This window comes from Pangasianodon hypophthalmus, chromosome 27 (genome assembly GCF_027358585.1).
Source record: "Pangasianodon hypophthalmus isolate fPanHyp1 chromosome 27, fPanHyp1.pri, whole genome shotgun sequence".
Taxonomy (NCBI): Eukaryota; Metazoa; Chordata; class Actinopteri; order Siluriformes; family Pangasiidae; genus Pangasianodon; species Pangasianodon hypophthalmus.
Window position 1 is genome coordinate 3,685,868 of NC_069736.1, and position 24,780 is coordinate 3,710,647.

At 40.0% G+C, this 24,780-nt stretch overlaps 1 protein-coding gene across 3 annotated transcripts in view; it reads right to left on the reverse strand.

Annotated features, from left to right (window-relative positions):
* The window catches only part of dcc (DCC netrin 1 receptor), a 218,970-nt gene that overhangs the window by 130,816 nt on the left and 63,374 nt on the right, over window positions 1-24,780 (reverse strand). For all 3 annotated transcript variants that reach the window (XM_026921883.3, XM_026921884.3, XM_026921886.3), the window contains exon 2: window positions 13,009-13,332. In XM_026921883.3, the coding sequence (XP_026777684.3) occupies window positions 13,009-13,332 (324 nt within the window). The remainder of the gene's footprint in view (window positions 1-13,008; window positions 13,333-24,780) is intronic.

The window sequence follows — 24,780 nt, forward strand, 5'->3', positions numbered from 1 at the left end:
GGTGGTCCCCAGACCCCACTTTGAGAACCACAAGAATAACACGCTATTTTGTTAGTTTTGCCATTTTGTAGTCAGCACAGTGGAAATGCACTTATGAAATCCTGCAATACATTTCCAATTATTCTTAATACCAAGCTAGTAACTGATAAACTGTCAATTATGTTTAAGAGACCAAATGATGCGCCCTAGCTGGTACTTTGCCATTTGTAGGGAACAAGGAATGGGGAACTATCTGGGGACTGAAAATCTCACACCAATTACTAACTTCAAATTACTTCAGTGCTCTACTTCTTTACTTTCTGGTACTTTTCTGTACTTTTTCATTCTATTCAGTTACAGCAACAGCACATGTCCATCCCGGAGAAGATGAGCCCATAAAGTCTATTAGCCAAGACAGATCTCTGCAGCTAATTGGCTGTGAATCTCAGTCTGCCAGTCAGCAAATGAACAACTGAAACATGAGCCGGTCTCTTGAAAGCCCATACAGTCCCCTAACAGCCTGAGGAGAAGATGCCTAATCTCTTCAATGACGCTGCAGAGGTGATCAAGGATGAAAGGGGGAGTTTAAGATAAATGGGTGAGCCAAGATGTTGGAGACAAAGGTGTGATGTGGCTGACGCAAAGCAGAGATAGTTAGCACCACAAAGTTTGCTAATGGAATTATTTTCCAATAACTGCACATCCTGCAGTTTGCCAACAGTTACATTTTTTTTATTAAAGAACAATGCATCATACTTTTTAAGCTTTACAGTTACTTTTTAAGTAACTTTTTTTTTTTTTTTTTACAAATATTTTGACAAATTGTTCTGATGTCTGATAAATGTTGAAATTAAAACACCTTTGTAAACTTTTGACCCATTAAGAAAACAGCCTTAAACAAGGTCACACAGCAGCAAAGCACATCCGTGAGATCCGCTTGTCTTCTCCAATTTCCGTCATGCAATGCAATACGACATATGGCATACATATGGTACATAAAATTGGCTTGGTAACCTAATACAGTGCTGCAATCTGGACTCACTCACACCAAATCAAACAGAGGACATCAGCGCTTGTTTCCTTACTTATTTTATTTTATTTTTAAACTGCCCTGGCAAAAATTTAGACTCATCCACCAATTGCACAACATCGATCGCTTGTGTCAAGTCCAACCTTCACTCCAACGTTCCAGGATGACAACTATAGCATACAATACACTTTTTCTGTCAGTGTTAAAGTCGTCCTATTTTTTTGTGAGATTACACAGCTAATACACGGACATGACACCAAAGAAAAGAAGGATAGATGCAAAAGCAGTGTCAGAGCATTACTAATTTAAATAACGTTTAATAAGTCTACTATTGTTAAACAAATACCACTTTCTTCAGATTTTGGCCAAAGAACATTTAATAAATTGATGAATAAAAAAAAATCCTAGCCGCTTTATCCTGTATCATATGAACAAAAATGTATTGACCATGTGCTGATCCTTCACTGAGTTCTGAATTTCAACTTTGCCTCCAGAACCCATGTGTAAAAATGTAAAAACACAAGATAATTAAATCAAACAGCAACATGATGCACATAAGAAACCCCCAAGAGGAAGAGTAGTAAAGCACTGTTTATGTGTGTGTGTGTGTGTGTGTGTGTGTGTGTGTGTGACAGAGAGAAAAGTAGCGGGCCACTGGACACCTGCTGAGCCTTGAAGACTGCAAATGCTTTTCAGCATCACCATTAAATTTTCATTCCAAGCAAAAAGAAAGAGGCAACTCAAAGCAGAGGGAGAGAGTGAGATCTTTCAAACAAGTGATCCTAAAATCATGTGAACAGCCTTCCAGATTTAAGAGATTCTTTCTCAGTGGAACTGAGAGAACGCTAATGGCGCAGAAAGAGCGCCTTGGCATCATCTGATGTGTGTAATTTACCAAACTCTTGTTTAAACTCGCTAAGGATGTGAAAACATACCACATGCGAGGAAGCATACTGCCTACAGATAGTTTTTTTCCTTGGTTTTTGGGTTGGATTTGATCTGTGTAGATTGGATGTGCTTCCTGCAAAATTAATGTAGTCGTAACTCAAGTATTATAAGGAATAATTTAGGCTCTGGGTTTTTTTTTTGCGCTGTGGTTCTTAGAGTGGGGACTGTGATGTACATGCAGAGGGTCAATGACTATGTTGCTTTTTAAATTAAATCAACTATCAACTACTATCAAGGTTGTTATTGTTATTTTTAGTTATCATTCTAAGTAGGACTGCAATGATTAGTCAACAATCAATAATATAGATTAAGCAAAATTATCAGTGTGAATTTTTACATTCAAGGCATCATTTAAGAAAACTAAGAGCACACATACATCTAGTTCTGGGCACAATGTAATACTACAGTGAAGCCACTGGGGGCAGCAGCAGTGCTGTTACTGTTGCGGCACATAGCGCTGTGCGCAAAACTGTTTTCAGGCCCAACATTTCTGAGGCAGTTTTAAAGAATGTCTCTAAAAAAGTGAGTGACCTTTTTAAAAAGTGAGTAAAATATACTAAACAATTGACTTTATAGCCTTATATTTCATGGAAGGGTAGTATAAACGATATGCAACAATTTCATATTTTTGGGGTCTGGGGTCTCCAGTTTTAGCCCTTTATGTCAGTCAGAAATAAAGCTGTAACATCTTCAGGACAGAGAAAGTTATGGTTTCTGTATAGCAACATATCAATCTGAAATTGAATATTTTGTGTGAGCGGGATATTCAGACATAACGTGGGGTTTATATATTTTATATTTCATAAGATGTCACACTTGTAAATGCTGGAAAGTTTCATTTCTGTGACTTCATTTAGCAGCTAGTTTAGTGTGCAGGGGAACTTACACAGCACTACACTGAAATAGAACTGTAATAAAATCGTAATTGATCAAAATGTGAAAAACAAATGATAATTAGCTTACTGTTTACTGTAGGCACCAATTATTCCAAAGCTTTCCAAACCTATTTGTCTGACAGGTAAAATAAAAGGTTTTTCATCTAGCTCTTTTATGCAAATTTTGAAAATACAAAAAATTCAGAAAAATGTCTAAATATTGCAAATGGTTGTCTGCTTGGCTGATGTTGAAAACCCCATCAATAAAGACAAGATGCAAGAATAAATAATGATGTGGACATAGAGGAACTCACATGCTGTTCAGAGAGACAAAATGGAAATTTTCACATGGAAGAGTTATTTTGGCAAAGTTTTCAGTAGTGGGCTATTAAGTGGTACTAATGATAATAATAAACACCTTTTATTCCTAGTAAAATAATAGTTATGGCAAGGAAAACACTGAATAAGTACTGTTTTTCTTGGTATAGTGGACTCTGCTTGTGTGTGTTGTTTTGTGCGTGTGAGAGAGTGAGAGAGTGAGAGAGAGAGAGAGAGGAAAGGTATCCACAAAACCGAAAGACAGTTTGCACATCTCTATCTCTCCCTGATGGCCTGCCTCCTGCTGTCCTCAATCTCTCGCTCTCTCGCACACACACACACACACACACACACACACACACACCTGATGACTCTAAAATATTCATGCATTCTAGCAGAGAGAAAAGGCACCAATGTATCTGTTTGCTGTCCCATGGCTTTAAAGTCCCAGCAAGAGTGAGACAGACCGCCGTGTTGGCCGTCAGAAACACACTGGCTGCAGAGAGTGTGTGTGTGGTGGGAAAGAGGCCAGAAACACACCTCGATGCAGATACATACACACACAAACACCAGCAGAGAATTGCCATCTGCAGCTGGCAAAAGCAAGAGCTGGAACTAATGGAAGTAAAGCAGCGGCAGGAGGGAAAAAAATTCCAGCATGGTGGCGTCCGAGTGGGTACAGGTGGGTGAGGCTGTTTCTCTGGAAAAAATATTTGTGCTGAATTATTTAGAAAGAATGAACTCATAAAATCACAAGAAAGGAGCTAGCTAGACTGAGCCACTTCGTGTGGGGCCGCAAAACACAATCCAACAATTTGATCATAGATGAAATTGCTGTAGTATAAGAGATATAAAACACTTAAGGATGTGCTATTATAGGAAAATAATCAACATTGCGGTGGTAACAGTAACTCCGCTGTTACTGCCAGGCTGTCAGGCTCTCTCACACCACTCTTCTGTTCATTATTTTTCTATAACAGCATGCTACCAAGTGTTTTATTCCTAACATGAGAATGACGAGGCTTACTCTGTCCTATGAGAAACACTTGTTCAGTTATTTTTGGAAGTCCATGTGAAATACTATGCAACCCACTATGCTAAAAGCCACGAAAGGTATCAATCAGGGACATCTCTATAACCATAGAAACAGAACTGCACACACACAGACACACACAGGAAATCTTGCATCATCACAGTACTGAAGTAGTAGTAAATGACTTACTAATGGTCTCCGATCAGGGGTGTGTCTCCCTGCTTGGGTTGCTTAATCTTAGTGCAGCTGATACCATATATCATTTCTTTCATTTCATTTCAATATTCTTCATTTCATTTCAATATTCTTATAGACAGACTATAAACTTTTGTTGGAGTTAAAAGACCGTTCTTTCCTGGCCCAGGCCCTGTCCGGATGACCTATATCAGATTGTACATGTTAATTCTGACTTCTCTACACCTACAAATGTAAAGTTTGGCATTTTACAAGACTCAGTTCTAGGTCTGTTCTTTTTTCCCCCCTATATATGCTACCTCTGGGTACAATTATTCATAAACATGTTATTAGCTTCCACTGGTATATGTACTATATACTCACTGAATACTTTATTAGGAACACCTGTTCATTCAGTCAATCATCCATTCAGCCAATCATGCGGCAACAGTGCAAAGCATAAAATCATGCAGATACAGATAAAGAGCTTCAGCTAATGTTCACGTCAAACATCAGAATTGGAGAAAACTCAAAAATCGCACTGACATTGACCATGTCTTGGTTGTTGGACTGGTTTGAGTATTTCAGAAACTGCTAGGATTTTCAGACACAATAATCTATAAAAGGTTACACAGAAAGTTGAGAAAATAAAAAAAAACATCTAGTTTTGTGTGTGGAAATGACTAATTGATGAGAGAGGTCAGATGAGAATGGCCAGACTGGTTCAAGCTGAATAGACGGCTATGGTAACTCAAATGACCACTCTTTGTTGAGTGGAAAAGCATCTCAAAATGCACAACACATCGAACCTGCACCAGAAGAAGACCACATCGGGTCCTACACCTGTCGGCCAAGAACAGGACTCTGAGGCTACAGTGGGCCCAGGCTCAGCAAACCTAGACTATTCAAGATTAGAAAACATTGCCTGGTCTTTTTCTAATCTTCACCTGTCCAGTTTTGATAAACTTGTGCCCACTGTAGCCTTCACAGAATTCCAATGTATAAACTATGGTCATTACAAAGCACTAAAATACATATTTAAAAGTGCTAGTAATGGGGAAAAAACATGGCCAAGTGTGTGTTAAGAGCTTAATAATGGAGAGAAACTGATTTATAACATAATTTATGTCATAATTTGGAATAATTTGGAGTCCATTCCTTTATAGAAGACATTATGTACATGAAATTTCGAGCTTGGAAGAAATCTGGTAGCTGACTGATTTGGTCTGATGCTATAAACCCGTTATTTAAGGAGATAATGAATAGGTGAGAAACTTCCAGAAGGCAAGGCCACTGAAAAAAAATGCTCAAGTCAGCTTTTCGTAGCGATCAGTCAGAGCGAATGCGCAGGCTGTCTTCCTAGTCATTCCGTTCGATGGCTTTTATTTAATGGCTTTGCACCTCACACATCTGCTCCTAGACTTTTCAGAGCAATATTAAACATCCTGGACCATCTGCTGCTTCCTAATGCACTCCAGTATTGTCCTGCTGCTGTTTGTCACACATGACACACACCGTACGTGACTCCGCCTACTGAAGACACTCACTGCAGGCAGGTCCGGATTCGCCTAAATCATGCCACCTTCCCCAGCTCCGTCTTCCTGTCGTCCTGCATCCACCTCTCTCTCTCTCTCTCTCTCTCTCTCTGCCTTCATCACTGTCCTGCTGGCCGTTTGTGTGACTGTCAGCTGCTTTCTCTCATCAGTCTGTGTGCCACCACTCTCTCTCACTCTCTCTCTCACATCCCAACTCGCTGAAATCTCTGGACTCGATACATCACAATCCATCAAGTTGATGTGTCAGATGTGTCAATGAAGCATCGGGGCCACACGGGTGGCTTTTTTGGCTGCCAGCAAATTTCCATTTCTAACTTTTGATCAAAATATCTCTCTTTTCTTTCTTTTTCAGAACACTGTCAGCCAGTAGGGATACATTTCAGGTCACTGTGAATATTCACTACATGCTTCAGGCTTCATTTAAATGCACTTTTTTTTCTACAAAATCATTCGCCAAGCTAGGACAGTGGTTACAATTACTGATTAAAAGGTCGAGCATTTTTCCAAATTCAAACAGTAAATGGATTAATATATTCTAAATGATTATGATATTGTGTTAAATATTATATATGGAATAAAACGCGTGCTACTATAGTTATGCTACTGTTATCTGTTTATGTGGTGCCTCCCTGTGCAAGTAATATACAAACTAAAACATATTACAATAAGTGCATTAATTTTAAGAATTTCTCAACAAAAGGGCCATTTTCCAGACATTCCAGAAGGCTACTTATATTTCAAGAAAGCAGCCATTTTGAAGCTATATCATCTACTATATACTGCTACCTACTCCAGTCAAAAGCATATAGCCTAAACATTAATAAACAACACCATATAATCAATGTCTATGCAGAATTTCTCCAGGGTTTGATATAAATCTGTTTCTCCACTACGGACTGTGGTGAGTAAATGAGAATTTTTAACTGAAGCTTCTGAAATCCAGGAGGAAAACACGGAAAACAGACACTTAAAAGCCAAACAGTTTTGCTGTAGGGGAGCATCAGATTTTATATCACAAAATCAAGTCTCTGACAATGATTTTCTTTAAAATATCCACAATGTCTTTCTGTTTTCTGGGAAACAGTGCCACATATTACATACAACTAGCACCGTCACAAATTAGATGCGCTAATGTTACTTCTAAGCTGTTGAATTTCTGTAAATAAAAACTGCCCTTTTCTGGAGATTTCTGTCAAACTTGTTTCTGTTTCTCCAGCTTCCACTATGTTTTATCCAAAAATACAAAGTTTTGTTCATGTTACGTTCTTTAATGATAATATAATCACAATGTAATAATGACAATATCATGTGGATATCTTGATAAATTATGGCACAACACACTTTTCTGAGATATTGTGATATCTTTTATAATAAATAACAAGCAGCTGATTTGATAGTTTTCTACTGTTGAATCTTTATTTATCTATTTTCCTCCTTTTCAGTGTTTTCGCAGGCAATAAATAAAAGTATCATCAAATTACCCTTTTAAAGGTTTATATTTAAATGCATCACTGTTTTACTGGCATTAGAACTGTTAGAAAAACTATGCAGTATATCGTAATGTCATGTATAGCAGAACTGTCTAGAAATACTGTGATATTTTTGTGATATTGTCCTCCACTACTTTCTGATTGACTGATTGATTTGTTTATTTATTTATTGGAAAATAAATGTTTGGAAACCTAATATTCACAATTTTCTACCAACACAGTAACGCAGAAGACAAATGAAATAGATTTTAAAAAATGTATATAAAGAATATTAATATACTATAAACTTCCAGTGAATGTTTTTTTTTTTTTTTTGAGAAAGCTATATTTGGCATTCTTGTTTAAATGATCTCATTTTAAATGAAATGAGGCCATTTGAACACCTAAAATTTGAACATCTAACCAAGGAGTATGTATGTGAATCAAGAAACATTTTTTTAATGAATTAATTAGAAATGACTCTGTACTGGAACAATATAGGTCTGATCAGAAAAGGCCAAAGACTTTAAATCAATACTTAATCACCACATATTCATGTTTTACAGTTACTACTAGTATTGTCTATGCATCTTTATCTATAGGCTTAACGGCTTTAGCCTCCAAGTGTACCTGCCTTTAAATAAGCACTTAGAGTTGCATTAAAATCTGAGAGCAAGCAGTTAATTTCCACAACAGTTAAGTTCCACAAGGATTTACTTTCTTATTTAACTGCAGTTCTGTATCATTTTGTTTGGTGTTGTGTAAGCGATCATCTGCCACCAGCAAATTTTTACCCATATTCGGCAGATACCAGTGTAAATTTCAGTTCCTTGGCCCAAGATACACCCAGAGGATCTTAGTGAATGAGTAATGTTCTGCAGATCTCATTAGTAAAAAAAAGGAAAAAAAAATCCCCAGGAATTGCATAACGTAATTATGTCTATTGAGAGTACAGCTTCCTGTTTGCTCATTTAGCTCAAGAATATGACGCGTTTGATTGACTTGTTCATACTGCCACTCCCGCATGGCCTCACCCCCTCAATTTTTATTAATTAAAACTAAATCTCATTGATATATAGTAATTATTAAATTGTTGTTCATATAAAACTTCTGAAAAATCCCTTGGTGGAGCAATGAATAACCTCCTAGCCTGCGTGTGGTAATTAAATGAGTTAGCGACAGCAAAAGCGCTAGCCTCATTTCATTTGAGCGCGTAAGCCGCGTTCAGGAGACATCAAGGGACCTTTTCATGATCGTAACTGGATTAAGCTGGCGAAGAATGTGGTGGTGTGTTAAATGCGATGTGCTTGTAATCTGATTTGTCTGTCCTCTGTGCCTTTGCTTTATTTACGAGGAAGGGAAAACGTGTTGGTCTGGCTGACAAATTAGGAGCTTACATAAGACTGTGAGGATTAGCAAGCTCCCCTCCCTGCCAAGGTGAGATCAAGGCTGCACAGAAACTCTGTATTTCACTAGAAATAGGTTTTGCAATATTTTAGAGTGCTTTGTTAAAATAATGATGGTAAAATGCTTCCAATTAACTCAAAAGCCAGCTTAAATGAAACTGTTATTTCTGTTCCACTGATATCTGAGGTTCAGCATTTGACACAGTTCCCCTGGTGCAAGGTGGTGTTAAGTGTCTTACTTTGGGGTGCAGAAGCAACTTTATGACCTTAGAGGTCATGTTTTCTGACCCTTTGCTTCAATGAGAGTTGTACAGTTTGTCTATTTTGGCTCCAGGAACTAAATGTCTTTGTGATTAAGCAATGGCTTCTCTCATCATCCTGATAATGTATGAGCTGAAGCCATCATTGCTGACTCAGTATATCGGACATGTGTTAGTCCATTTGCTGAGTCTGAATCAGAGCAATATTGATACTGGTGATTTCGATTCATACTGGTACATAATTAAACAAGCAAAAAAGCAAAAACAACATTGTCTACGGGCCACGTAGGGCTGAAAAGGAACTCAAATCTCTCAACCATTGGTCAGAAATATGTTATTTAAAAAAGCTAAACAAATCTTTACCAAATGCATTTAGAAATCGCAAAAATCAACCAAGCACTGAGAACACAGAGCCAGTGCTCAAATATATATAATTATGTGAATAACTGGCTTGAGTTTAGAGTCGAATCACTGCAATTGAACCACTTTGCTCAGATGCTTACGGATCGGCTGTTTTGGTCCACACCCACTTGCGTCTGCTGTGTTCTCACCTTAAAAACCACAGCAATGTTGAATACAGACCAGGGTATCACTCAAACTGACTAAACACTGCATATGTGAACGCACCCTCTGACACAGGTCTTCTATCTGGTGAGAAATTTCTCAGATCTGTCCCAAAACATGCTGTTTTGTTTGTGTAATCACAGAGAAACAGTGTGAATGTTTTGTCTAGGCCTCTGGCCTTGGCATCATACATTTTTATTGAAGCTTCCTCAGTACAAGCCCGCTCATTGACACCGTGAATAATGCATTACAGTCCTTGCTAACACTTACAGTTACCTCATGTCAGCCTCACACTGCAGCCTACAGCAAAAACAGACTTGAAATATAATCATGATGTAAACCTAAACAATTAGTCGCTTTGTATAAAAATCCAATGATTGAATCTAATGATTCAAACAAAAACAGTCAAAGCACTGTTAAAAAATGACCAAGCTCGCTCTCATATAGCAGAAGCTATCTGTAGTCTTCATAGGTTTCATTTGGTATAAGAAAGACTTAAAAGCCTTAAGGTGTAAGCTCTGAAGGAACCGTGAATTCAAAAGACGCTACATGTCTGACATTAAGAATGCCTGCGGGTCTCTTTTGAAGGTTACCGTGCTCTGGCTGTAAAATTTGCCTATTATACTCTCTACTTTCACTCTCTTTCTCTTGCCACAGGCAGATTACCGTGGCCGACAACACAGTCTGGTACTCAAAAGTGTGAAAATACATCTGCGGATGAAATCGAGACTTTCTAGCCAAAGCGTCAGCCTGGCGCCTCCCCTTTGGCCAAAAAACAAGGTTTTCTAGCCAGTGCATAGGAAGGATTTCTTCCTCTAGTCTCACTTGAGATCATTTGCTCTACTGTATCCCTGTGAAGTTGGTTTCAAATCAGGAGCTCTTGGACCTGATTGATGCAGACTGGCTTGAAAAGATAAGCAGTCAGATGGGCTTGCAGACAGAATCAATGCCATACACACTTGTCATAGATAACTGAGAAACTGTTACTAATAAACAAGCTTACATCAACATACCCTTAGTTTTTGTTAAGGTACAGCAACTATAGAAAGGTGCAACCGCTATCTTCAGGCTTCTGAGGTTTCATTTAGTGAAAGGACCTAAATGTGTCAAAGTATATGCTTTGAGGCAACTGGAACTGAAATCAACATGTCCAACTTGTCCAACATGTTTGGTTTGACACTTTGAATGTCTGCTGGCCTCTCTGAAGGTTACCTTGTACGGTTGTACGATTATTCTTTATATTCACTACCTCTTTTCTGTCTCTCTTGCTTTTGCCACAGACACACTGCTGTGCCCAAAGTCACCGTCTGGTACCCAAAACTGTGAAAATACATCACGGGACAAAATCAAGTCTTTTTAGTCAAGGCGCCTACCTCCCCCAGATTGAGGCTTCTGGCACTGAAGCCTCAATCTGGTCATCCACTCAGAAATGCAGCCTCCACTGTGCTGCCATTTGGCAAGTTTTTAAAGACATCAGTGAATGTTACTTCTAGTTTAATGCCCCATAATTACCATGTCAGTGGCCATACCAAGATATCAACCAAGATATCAGGTCGTAACTTCTCCTTGCGTTCTTCAAAGACAAATGGTTAACAGTGTCTCCCAACTCAATCCCACCAGATGGACTCGGTTTTTGATGCATGGTCCCTTTCCAGGATGAATAATGTCAGTCCTAGACATCTGGACCGAAACATATTCAATTTCACACTCAAGCCTATAGTGCTTCCTAGAGCCAAGACAGCATCTGCAGACTGAGCAGAGACCTCTTTTGTCTTATTCCACTTCACAGCAAGAAGAACAGACCCTGCTGTGATGGAGCTCAGAGTCCAGATGTAGCTTTCTCTCAAGAGAGACAGAAGGTCTGCCCCATCTCTGGACTCAGCATGGGGAGGTGAAGAGCCCACAACCTTTCCAGCATGTGACTAACATGGGTCACTGTTGGATGGTTGAAGCAGTTCACTGTGATGCTGTGTAGTGCTGAGCCTGAAATAAATAAAACTGGTAATGTCGGTAACCACCAGGCGTTTGGGGGAGAAAGACACTAAATATTTTTACATGCAGGAAAGTAGAAAAGTTTACTTTCTTTCTCCCTGTTATGTGCACCAATTATTATGAAAGTGTGCAACTTTTCTGTTGTCTACATCTTAACTACAAGAAATGAGAAACAGCTTTCCCAAAGTGCTTGGTGGTAACTGTAAAACGCTGTACAGGGCCCTAGTTTCTACTGTAATAGGCTTGACCGCGATGTGTGAATGCATCTACACTGACCAGTGCAGGAGAACAAACAGCATTTTAATCACTTTCTTATTATCATTAACCTAATAAATATAGCTAACTGGTGTTAACTATATACTTGTCTAATGTATGGAAATCCAATGGCAATGATGGATTTTATTTCATGTTAACAAACTTAAAACATTTTCCATTCACCTTGACAGAAAGCGACAGTGCCAAGTAAGCGCATCCTTCGAGTGAGAAAATCGAGTCGAGAGATTAATAACGCGAGATGGTGGAAAGACTTCCAGGGGTATCAGTTCAGTATCAGCTCAAAACATCTACACGTATGTCATCATTCCAGGTTCGTATGTCAGTTGGCTCATCTGCCGTTTTATTGGGGCAGAAAAAAGACAACTGCTCTTTTTGCATATTTTATGGGATAACTCTTTTGAGTGATAACTAGCATACTCCGATGTTAAAATTCATAGTTCCTACACAAAATTTGTAAAGGTTGGCAGGTCTGCTTTTAGTAAGATTCCAGTGGCTCTTAAATCCAAGTACACACTGAAATTATGAAGCCCTTCATGAGCTGAGTTATGTGGAGTGCAGGAAAATATGAAAATGTGCAGTGCGTGGGATTCTGGGGTCTGGAACTGAGAACTATTGATATATATGAAGAAATAAAACAATGCCTTAAAAGAGAGACAGTGTAAAATAAAGTGTTTAAATTTAGCCTTGCCTGGCCTGCCAAGCTGAACTCTATTATGCTAGTTAGCCTTCTTCTGGAGGCACTAAAGGGAATTATGTAATATTTTGCCGGTGCACCGCTCATCATTAAATGGTTAAATAAACTGCTTTATCTTTAGTCTCTCAACATCTTCAAAAGTCCTTTTTTTTGTGTGTGGCCGTATTTTTCTTCTGTACTGCTGTGTGTTAGCCCTTTTCAAAGTGGCTTCCTGCAGTTTAAGGGCTTTATTTTAACACACACAAGCTGAAAGAGAAACCATCGCACTACAGTTCTCTATAGGTTTTTTTTTAGTCATGACTAATCATTCTTTAAAAGTATAGCTGTTTCTTATAGGGAAATTAGGAAAATGTTAGTAAATTTATTTCTTAAAACCACAGTTGAACACGTCACATCACCAACCCTACCCTCAACACCCAGATCATTTTACTCACCAGCAACAGTAACCTTGGCTGTGCGGCTGACGATGGCCCCTACGCCCTCCAGAGTGGCCAAACACTGGTAGGCTCCCTCATCAGGTCGGTGATGGCGCGAGTGCACCACATTCTGCACTAGAAGTGATCCATTCGCCAGCTGCTGTCTCCGCTCGTCCACCACCGAGCTCAGCAGCACGCCATCCTTCTTCCATGAGATGGAGGGAAGGCCACGGTCAGATCGTGCCTGGCAGTCCAGCTGTAGTACACCACCTCTTATTGTTACCACGTCCTGCGGCTCCAACACGAAACGCAGCTCTACAAAACTACGTGGCGTCTGAGAACCTGTGGAGAAGAGACCAGGAGTTAGTGTGGAGGTTCAGACTTGATATATACAGCTGGGGTCATAAGTTTACATACACCTTCCAGCATCTTCTGCATATTTGACCCCTTTCCAACAGTGGCTATATGAACTATTCTGAAAGATACAAACATTCATTGATTCTCAAGAAGGCAACATGATACATTAAGAGCCAGGGGGGTGTAAAATTTTAAACAGGATGATCGGTGTAAATTGTTTTTTTTTGTTTTTTTTGTCTTCTGGGAAACCTGTAAATATCCTAAGTAGCTTCTGAAGGGCAGTACTAAATGAAAAAAATAAAATCTTTAAACAAAATAACAGTTTACACCAATCATTACACCTTTTGTAATAGTTGTGTACGAGTCCCTCAGTTGTCCTCAGTGTGAAAAGATGGATCCCAACATCATATAGCTGCTGTTGGAAAGAGGTAACATATTCAGAAGATGCTGGAAAAGCAAATAATGTACAGCACCTGGAGGATTTTTCTGAAATACAGTGGGCAGTTTAACTGCTCAGGACAAACAAGGGACTCATAAACAACTATCGCAAAACATAAAAACAGTCGCTGATCATCCAGGGAACAAACACAGAATTAAGAATAAAGTGTATGTAATCTTTTGAACTGGTTCACTTGTGTAAATTCAGTTATTATTTTGCCTTGTAGACTATAAACATCTGTTATGTGAAATAGCTTATTCAGGCCAGTACCAAATAATTTAACTAAATACTTCTTTTTAAAAAAAAATTCTGCAAGGCATATGTATACTTATAACCCCAACTGTATTATCTCTGAGACTGGGCTGCTGATTGAAATTCTGCACCACAATGTTGTTGGATCCTTGAGCTAGACCTTCAGGGTGGGATACCATAGATGACCCTGTGCTGTGACCCTAGGCTTTGTCCAGGATGGGATATGTAAAGAAAAGTACAATGAAAGATATGCAAGATGCATCCCAGGAACCTGGGATCACAAGGCCCCTGGACAGTCAGGGGTTAAAGATATTACGCAAGAGTCCAAAAGTAGCACTTAGGTAGTCCTGGGATTTACTTGCCCAAAACTTGCATCATGCTTTCATCAACAGAAATGAATTGCCATTATCATCATCATTTACATCCTGACCAAGCTTTGATGCATGATCAGACATTTTCCCATAATTTGTATTCAGTTCTTGAATTTGATTTGCAACTGACATTGAAAAAAGCATTAGCTTAGTTCTATCAGATAATTTAATGCTAAAAAGTGTAGTGCTAAAAAGTGCTCAGGGCAAAGATAGCGATCAAATGCTGCTTAGCAAGTACATTACTCAGATCAAATTCACCTGTCTATATGCATTTTATTCTCCACATCAGAGTTACAAGGCCAATGTAGGACTGTAGGACTGAAGCTATTTACTAATGTGGCTATTTACTATGTATATGCATTATGAAACAGCAGAACATTGTTTGCACTCCAAAACAATTACAACATCTGACAGGAACAAGTCTCAGGTCAGTACATTTCCAAGTCTGTTATTATATAAGGCACTCATTGCTTTGAGTTACTCAAAGCTGAAAGAATCACAACAGATTCAAGTAAGTAGTTTTTGATGTAACCCTACACAGCACAACTGTTTGTTCTATTGCCCTTTCCCCATTTTAAACTTTATTCATCTTTTTACTGGGTCAAATAAAGGACAGTCAAGACATGCATTAGCCTTAAAAAAAAAAGCAACAGTTGGTGTGTACAAATGATTTTATGATGTGCCATGACAGGCATGGATGCAGGGCTGGAGTGGCCTGTACAAACTAGCCTGGAGTTCAGTTCCATCCAACAACTGGATGAATCAGCCATGTAAGTCATGTGTCCACTGCAGAGTTTTAGGACTGTCCTTACCAAGTACTACACAGTTCCTGTTTTGACCATTACATTTCATTTAATACACAATACATTTCATTATTTCATTATTGCAAAAGGACAGTAACAATCAGCTTTACATAGAGCTGCATGTACAAAGTTCATTGTCGCCACTTCGGTGTCACGGAAATGTTCTACTGTCCATTCCTATCATGTCGCTTCTACTTCAAAGGCATAAACAGGTTCCAAAAATGATATAAGAGGGTTGTTTTTTTCTGTTGCTTATGTTTAAGCAATCAGCAACATTCTATAAATTTGCATTTGACCAATCAGAAACATTTCCTAAGATTGTATTTGACAAATCGGCAACATTCTGTAAGCTTGCATTTGGCTAATCGGCAACATTATATAATGTAGCATTTGACCAACTGGCAACATTTCATGAGATTGCATTTGACCAATCAGCAACATTCAGTAAGGCCTGAGTTTCTGAAAAAGTTTCTAGGTTCCATAAAACATTTCTGCAATGGACATATACAGCTCTGCAGAACAATCTAAATGAAACGGTGGAGAAAGGGATTACAAAAAACATCAGGAAAGGCACCAGAAGAGTGGGCATGCAGCATCGGCTTTGTGTATGTAGTGTCAACAACTTGTGACTCCTGTTCTTGGCTAAAGCAAACAACCTGATTACAGGAATGGCTCATATAAGAATGGAACAAATACAATCAAAATATAACAAAAAATGCAATCATTCCTTTTAGGTTGCCTACCATATTTGTCATTCTTTTATTCATGGTTGAACAACAGCTATAGACAATCACAGAATATTCACAGCAAGTGTGTAGAGCTAATCAGAAAGCTTAGATTCAAATGCTAATGCACAACCAGGTAATTTCACCCATCCTTTTGTCTTAACCTGCTGCGTGAGATACTTCACCGCTCACTGCTAACATTTTCAACACTTCACTCACATTACAGAAACACACCTGCTCTATGGCACAGGAAGCACATGAAGGTGGATGAGTTATAGAAATTTCAACCCCTTGGGGAAGAAAAAAAACTCTGGCTTTTTTTGAGCCATCAAATAGCAGCTTTCGTCAATGGTCTTTATGTCCCTGACAGAGCGCTTCCCCATAGGATTTGGCTCTCTTCAGTGCAATGGCATTTTAAAAGCAGAGCTCAGATATGAAAGAAAAACCAAAGAGTCAGGAGTAAGCAGAACCATGGAAAGGCAGGGCAAAGGCAGTGCAAAAATGTAAACAACGAGAAAAAAAAAAACATATCTCGGTTTACCTCAGCCTACAAAAACACCAATGTCTCACTTCCCAAAAAGATGCAACTACAAGAGACAGGGAAAAGATGCTTTTTTCTTGCAGCAATCTGATTGGACAGTGTTCACCATGGGAAGAGCATGACCTCGGGAATACAGTCCTGAATAGGCGCTGAGAGATTAAAGGCAAGAAAGTGCCTTTCTTTGTGTGTATGTGTGTAAGAGCTAGAATGAATCCCAGCTCACTTCACTCTTTACTTTGATGTAGATGTATCACAACTCCCTCAGGTTCAAAGTTCACACAAAGGTCAGTTGTGATGCCTATGGATCTAAATCACTTCTGTAAAGGATGTCCGAAACACAGCGTACCTCTCAGTCCTGATAGATTGCAGATGCATCAGTCCAAAATACATTTTCATCAAATGCCAGAGAGCTTTCACTACAACTGCAGGAAAAATTCTTGAAGCAGAACAAGCCAGAAATATTGAAGCACGCCAAATACATGCCAGTGAACTCCTCCTTTATAAGAATGTACCAAGTCGTTTCCTAAAGTTCCTAAAGTTTCCTAAAAGTTCCTAAAAATCCTAAAGTTTCTGCTATCTCTCTGAAAGGTTTGTTTTATCTTTTCAGCCTAATGATGGCCTCCTTGATGGCATGGACACATCTTTGGACTGCACATTGAGAGTTCCCATTAACAGCTACCAAATGCAAGTGGGATCAACTCCAGACGTTTTATCTCCTTAACTTGTCATGAAATAATGAGGAAACAGGCCACATCTGGCCATGACACTGCTTATCAGTCAACTGTCCAATTACTTTTGAGCCAGTAAAAAATGTCTCTATTTCCTAAATGATTAATGCAATATTTTTTGTTAAACCCCTTGAATTAAAGCTGAAAGTCTACACTTCAATCACACCTTGATTGCTTCATTTCAAATCCATTGTGGTGTACAGAGGCAAAATTACAAAACTTGTGTCACTATCCAAATACTTGATTGCTTGAATACAAATATTATGGACCTGACAGTAGATACCTGGTGATGGCAAGGTGATGGATTTTCAAAGATATTCTTGGCTAGCCAGTGGTACACCTTTGGTCTAGAACACAGGAAACCAACCCTGGTCATGGAGAACCCCGTTGTGCACATTTTAGTGTTTTCCCTGCTCTAATACACCTACTTTAACCTGTAATTAAAAGGGCCATTACTTGGTTAGGTTGGTTGAATCAGGTGTGTTAAGAGCAGGGAAAAGTAAAATGTAAAGGATCAGGTTTGGGAACCTGTGGTCTAGAATAAAGTACCTTCAGCATTGGTGTCTGCTTTTGGAATGATGTAGACGATACGTTTTCGGCCCCAGTGCCACTGTAGCCAATTGGACCACAGTTCCTCCACAATATACCACTGTAATCAAGTACAAAATCATATTTGTAGATTACAGCTCCAATTATGGAGCTGAACTTCAATCAGTAATGTTAAATAATTATACTTTAAATAATTGTGAATTCACGCATGAACATTATGTTCATTTATTGTGTTGTTATTGTCATTATTTATTCATCTATTGTGTTGTCATGGTCATTATCATTATGTCATTATTGTGTTTTCATGGAAGTTGGCGAGTATGAGTACTCATCCCCTTTACTACATGCTAGTTACATGGAGCTTTGAAAAAAATCTTCTATCCGTGTGTGTGTGTGTGTGTGTGTGTGTGTGTGTGTGTTGTGAAGTCATCAAGCTCTTCCCTCTCTCTGCCCTTTGATATCATCACATCTCTTTTATCTCTTCATTATGGGCTGTATCACCATGGTTACCGCTCCGCTCCACTCTCTTATCGATTCTTTTGCTCAGCACACACACACACTGCTACACACACGACACACAATGACACTCTGCAACTTCCACTTTAGCCACCAGCTTATCTCAACAACTTCATCACTGTGGACCCCCTCGTCCTATTAACCTGTACACACACACATGCACGCACGCACTCACTCAGATGGGTGATTTACACATTCTCTTTCAAGCGTCCTCTGGGTGTGCAGACAGCCAATCACACACACTGATGTTATCGGTGCGCGTGGAATCCTGCTTTCTCTGTGCATTTCACTGCACATCCAAGTACACTCATCCTGTTTCTGCTATCTTGGAGTAAAGCCAGTCATGCTAAGCTGTCCCCTGTCTTCCCATGGTGGGCTAGTCTCTGCTTTGTCTCTAGGTCTCGCTCTTCTTTCCACCAACCTGTCTGCCTGTCTGTGTCCATCTCTCACAAACTCAAAGACGTTGGTGTGCTCTTGCTATCCTCAATCTTCCATCTAAGTAGTGCTTGTTACAGAGCACTCCTGTTTGCTTGCTGTTTTCCACACCTTATCTTTGGCCCAATCGTTGTTCACACGTATTGTTCATGAAGCCTCTTTACCCAACTACCTTCTCTTTGTTGGCTGTTATCCTTCTTGCAATTCGAAGTGCAGTAGTTCCCCTAGTGCCAAATTTTTCTCTAAGCCTGGATTTTGTAGATGCTTGTGATCTGCCACAAGCTGATAATTATCATGACAATTCTCACTAAGCATCTTAAGGGTTAAATTTAGCACCCAAAATGGATCTTTGGTTTGCCCCTCAGGAGGAACCCTTATCCCTCACTCATGACCCCCAACAGCATCAGCCTTTAAGTACCCACAACCTTCGGTAAGTTGGTGGAATGTAAGAGCTGTTTTAAAGCCTGGGAGCAATTCAGAGAACAGATTCCTGCTCGTCTTGAAAATGGTGATCTGGGACTTACACAATGAGTAATGTGATTGGTTCAACTTGTCACATTTCTTCCTGTACTAAGTTTTTTGATGGCGGGGAAAGGGTTGTTATGGTCAGAGGAGGAAAGGATCGCCATAAGTTTTATATATACTTCTTCTTTAAATGCAAATTCATAAATTCATAAAAACTCTGAATTGTTTTTATATATCTAGGTGAACAGCACCATTATAGTGCACTGAGAATATTGGAAAAAAAAAAATGCATGATGATATGCCACGCAACCAAAAAGTGCTGCTCTTTGCCACTCGAATGTTGGCACTAAAGGAAAATAATAAAAACGGATTTACACCATGCCAATGTGATGTATGAAATTGTGCAACTGATTCACAGTTCTGAAGAAATTCTTTCATGTGAAAGCAAACCTGCAACTATAAACTCCTCCCCTAAATGAGCCCCAAATCAGTCCGGGGTGGGAATTTAAGTATTCTGGCCAAGTGTCAGAATGCCCTAACAGAAGTAAATGATGAATAAATGATGACCGAGACAATGTGAAACTATGTCACTGTGGTATAATTCAGATCAGACAGAGGATTGCTGTAAACATCAGAATAGTGATGTGAAAGAGTTAGATGCTTGATGAAACTTCTGGAATGTGACAATTTAATAGGAGCCTTTGTGGAAAAGCAAGCAAAAGAGTGCTGGAGTGGTGAATGTTCTGGGGGTCAGTGAAGGCCAACTTTACACAGACATTGCTTTTACTTTCTGTTTACAAATATTTCGGTCATGCGCCTCCAGCTTTTTGTGAAAAAAGTCCTTGAATGTGGGCATGTTAAAGCTAAAATAGTTTCTTGTCAATGCACTGCCAAGGTATTATGCCTCTGAGCCTGTTGATATCTGTCCAGCAGAGTTTTTCATTAGTCTTCCTTACACAATTAGCCATTTTGATTACCATCCTGTGACACGGCTGGGACCAACCCAAGCCTCAAGCTGAGATTGGGTGATTTCCAGCTTGGAGGTCTGAGTGGTGGCATTGGTGAAGGTTTTAACCAACGGCCTGTGGCGAGGATTAGTTCTTCTCCTTTGGTGCTACATAGACAGAACAGAAGGTTGGCGGCTCTGTAGGGAACATGGAACGGCCATTGACTGGCAAACACTCCGTCTGGCCGTGCTATTGTCCAAGTTTGTATGGATCAGCAATCTAAACCAATTGAGTACACAGTCAGTCATTTAAGGTCTGGTGATGCTTCAAGTCCAAACCCCCTGCTGAACTCTGGAAAGAAGAGTGAAAAGAGAGACAGATTCTACCAGTCTGCTCTTCAAATTCATCTCACCCAGTGGTAACAGGTTTCTTTCAACCAAGGCCAAAACCATTACCATATGTCTTGTTATTTCATCAATGCCTTTCTTGTCTTGAAAAGTTTCCAGCCAGAAAAACATTCTTCTTGGATTGGGTTCATCTTCGGTGATTATAGTTTAGAAAGGCAGAATAATTTTGACAAAAAAAAAAAAAAAAAACAGTCAGGAACTGTCAAAAACATGTTCCAGTTACCTAAAAGGAGTAGGGATACGTATTGTGCTGTGGATTCTGTATTACGATACTGAGGACCATACTAACTAGTAATTATTAGGAATAATTTATTAAGAGGTGACAACAATTAAAACAGTCTAAAGAGTGTACATGCTACCAATTGAATGACATCTATGTGATTTAAAAAGAAAAAACAAACAGTGAAACCTGGCACTGGTTTGGCTGTGTCACTTTATTTTGTCCCTTCTTTTCAGTGAATGAAACCTAGTCCAAAGATTGAAACATTATTTTGCCAGTCAGCCACATGTTCCCTGGCATGAGTGGCAGCATGTAAATGTTACCACCACAGGTACAATATGGCACGGGCCTGATTATACCTGACAGGTTTACTCATTTAGACCAGGCCTTAAACGGACACCCTGGCCCGTATCAACACCACTGCGTTTAATCCAATAACAGCTGCCCAGGCACAACTCACTCACAATGCAGGCAGCAGACTCCCAAGAATGAATCTTCAGAAATATATTCAGCAGCACATCCTCAGTCAGAGCAGAATGAAATCCCAGCAACAGCAGCATACGCTTTTTTTCCTGGGGAAATCACATTTTTATTACAGCATTTGTGTGGAGACCTGGGAGAACCTTTCAACTTTTGCACAGCCAAAAGGCATGTTTTTGGAAGGTGGGAGGAAACCAGAGAACACAGAGAAAACCTCCCAATGACATGGGGAGAACATGAAAAGTAACTCCGCTCTGACCAACCCTTACAGAGGATAACTTGGGCAGTTGTCCAAGACATACTGGATACTTTAAAAATAACTTCTACTAAAAAAAAAAAAAAAAAAAAACTGAGTCAATGGGTCATTGATTATTCTCAGGTTTTAGTAACTGGCAGTTAGTGATTTAAGACTGTGTGAGGGTTTAATTTAGGACTTTTGCCCCTGCATGATGAGCCTGCTGAGTGGGATCGGATCACTGCAGGCTCCCAAGAGACAGATGGAGCTCAGGTCAGGGCCGTTCCCATCTGGCCTGGAGACACCAGCTGGGTCCACCATAAAACTACACTTCACATGGAATAGAAAATGATATGCACATACTGTACATATACAAAAATCAAGAATCAGGCAAAGAAGATCGTTGTTAATCCATATGCAGTGGTTTTGAGCTTGGTCAGTTGAAAAGTGATAGCTAATAGCACTGCATAGCATTGCTGATGTGGTGCGTTTGTATCACATTCATCCATCCTGCAGCAATAAAACTACAAGGACAGAAAGATGATGAGAATAGAACAAGCTTAAGAAGAAAATCAAACTTCGGCATTGATGTGCGTTGATGAACTCGGCTATAAAGACAGTTATGTGCTTGAATAAGACATTCTGGTGCTTAGAGAACGCACACCTCGTTAAATAAACCCACTGTGCCGTGCACCATGATTGCACTTTGAAAGCTCATTCATACTACATGCGGTAGCACTTTATACATCATGCAGGTCCAAAAGGCCTTGCGGCATTGTACAAAAGGTGCTCATCTGACTAAACTGAAATGACTCGGGATAATTGAATGCATTATGAAAAGAAGGTTTTAACTCACAACCTTATAGTTATACTGATACACAGTCTCGCCGTCACAACCAGGGAAGCCGTCCTGGGCTCTAGGAGAAACGGCCCGTAGTACTTACACATCCTTTCTAGGCCTATGCTTCATTTGCAACTCATCACACAAGTTAATATCTCCCCTATTTTGTAAAATGGTTTAATTTGGTACATTTTCATGGTAAGTGGGTGGAGGATCTCTGGTTAGTTCTATTAGTTACTTTTATCTGTCCAAGTTTGCATGAGTCAGGTGCACAAAAAAGAAAAAAAAAACTCTTACTATGTGCAAACAAGATTGAGAGTTCGATTATTTGTTACAGATGTTTATATTTCACAGGTTGCGTGTGTGTGTTTGATGGGAAGTCTTATTAAATGGTTTGTCCCCAGCCTGAGCAGTATGCATGTATAAAGACAGTATATTATTTATTTTAAGCCTCACCATTCAGGGCCAGAGTAGCATATCTATGCTAATATTGAGAGAGCAAAATAGGGAGAAAATGCCTTAGGAGGGTTACGTAATAAATCTACATTAACTAAAGACTGAGCAGCGAAGAAGAAGGAAGCACTTTGTCAAGGTACGATTACAGCAAAGCATCATTAGCTTGCTGCTCAGGGGTGTCTCTATTGAAAGGAACCCATTCAAAAAGCAGATGAATGCTCCTCCAATGGAGATTTTCCATAATACAGAGCAAAGAAGCCACCTGAGAAAAGAGAGACGCTGGTGACGGTATCAGTAAATTGCAAGGCCACGTGAACCGTCTGAAGCTTTTCAAATCCCAGGCTGTGAAACGATAAGCGCTAATGAAACGTCGCTATGCTGTCAGTGCTGGAGCTGAAGGATGCACAGCACCAATAATCTATCTCAATCCTCTCCTAGCACACAAAATTAGCGTGTGTCCTTATCAAAGAGATGGACTCGACAGCCAGTTTCTCAAAATACGCCCCCCCCCCCCCCCCCCCCCCATCCTCTTTCCCTCCATCCTTCACCGTGACGTGATTTATATCTGTCCACTGAAAACAAACCACACCAAATTACGCAGTCGACTAATGCATATTAATTACCGCAGTGACAACATGGGTGAGAGAGAGAGAGAGAGAGAGAGAGAATGAGACAGACAGATACAAAGAAAGTGATAAAGGGAGAGAACAGCAGACAGATACAGAGTGAGGAAGAGAGAGACAGTGTGTGTGAGAGAGACAGACAGAGAGAGACACAGATATTAAGAGAGAGGTAGAAAATGAGGCAGACAGAGATACAGAGTGAGAGAGAGAGAGAAAGCAAGGGAGAAAGACATACAGAGACATACAGAGAGACAGAGAGATACAAACTGACAGAGATAGACAGAAAGGAAGCAGCCATATTAGACAAGGTCATTAAGGATCATCATTGAGAAGCTGTCATCAGTGTTTCCCTTCAGACACAGCTCCGCCTCAGCATCACAGCTCCGCCTCGGCGACACGGCAACACAGCTCCGCCTCAGCGACACAGCTCCGCCTCGGCGACACGGCAACACAGCTCCGCCTCAGCGACACAGCTCCGCCTCGGTGACACGGCGACACAGCTCCGCCTCGGCGACACGGTGTCACAGCTCCATCTCAGCGACACAGCTCCGCCTCAGCGACACAGCTCCGCCTCAGCATCACAGCTCTGCCTCAGTGACACAGCTCCGCCTCAGCATCACAGCTCCGCCTCAGTGACACAGCTCCGCCTCAGCGACACAGCTCCGCCTCGGCGACATGGTGACACAGCTCCGCCTCGGCGACACGGTGTCGCAGTTCTGTCTAACCAGCAGCGAGCTGAGCGTTCACACATATTTTAACCCCTTTAAGATGAGGTCTGCGCCTGATTAACGCAGGCCTTTCCATCTGACACAATGAATGACAGCAGGCCCTCGGGAGAACCATAATGAACTCTTTCTAGAGCAGTTGCTGATGCTGAGTGTCACACAGTCAAATCGGCCACACGCCCTAATGAGAGAGCTTCAGGAATGGAGGCAATAATGACCTGCTGTGTTACAAAACAGAGCTGCACGATCCATCAGATCACAACAATTACACCTCCCCTCACTGCAAAAGTAGTGTAGAGCAATTTCAACTGAGCAGAAAGAAAGAAATAAAGAAAGAAAGAACAAGGAGGTTGCAGAACAAAGATTAGAGAAATTAAAGAAATCAAGAAATAATGAAGAGATTAATGAAAAAAAAGAAAAGAGGTCTCAATCCTGGCTGCTCTTTAGTCATCAACTTGTAATGTGTTTGCACAGATTAAAATCAATAACACTTATCACTTCACCTCTCTCTCTCTCTCTCTCTCTCTCTCAATCTCTCTCTGAAGACTGACTTTATTTTTCCATGCACATAGAAGAGAGTGTTGAGTGCTCAGAGTGTTGAGTCATCATAATTGCACTTCATTACTCAATGATGTTCATTTAATTAACATGCACGATCATCTGGTGGCGCACGCT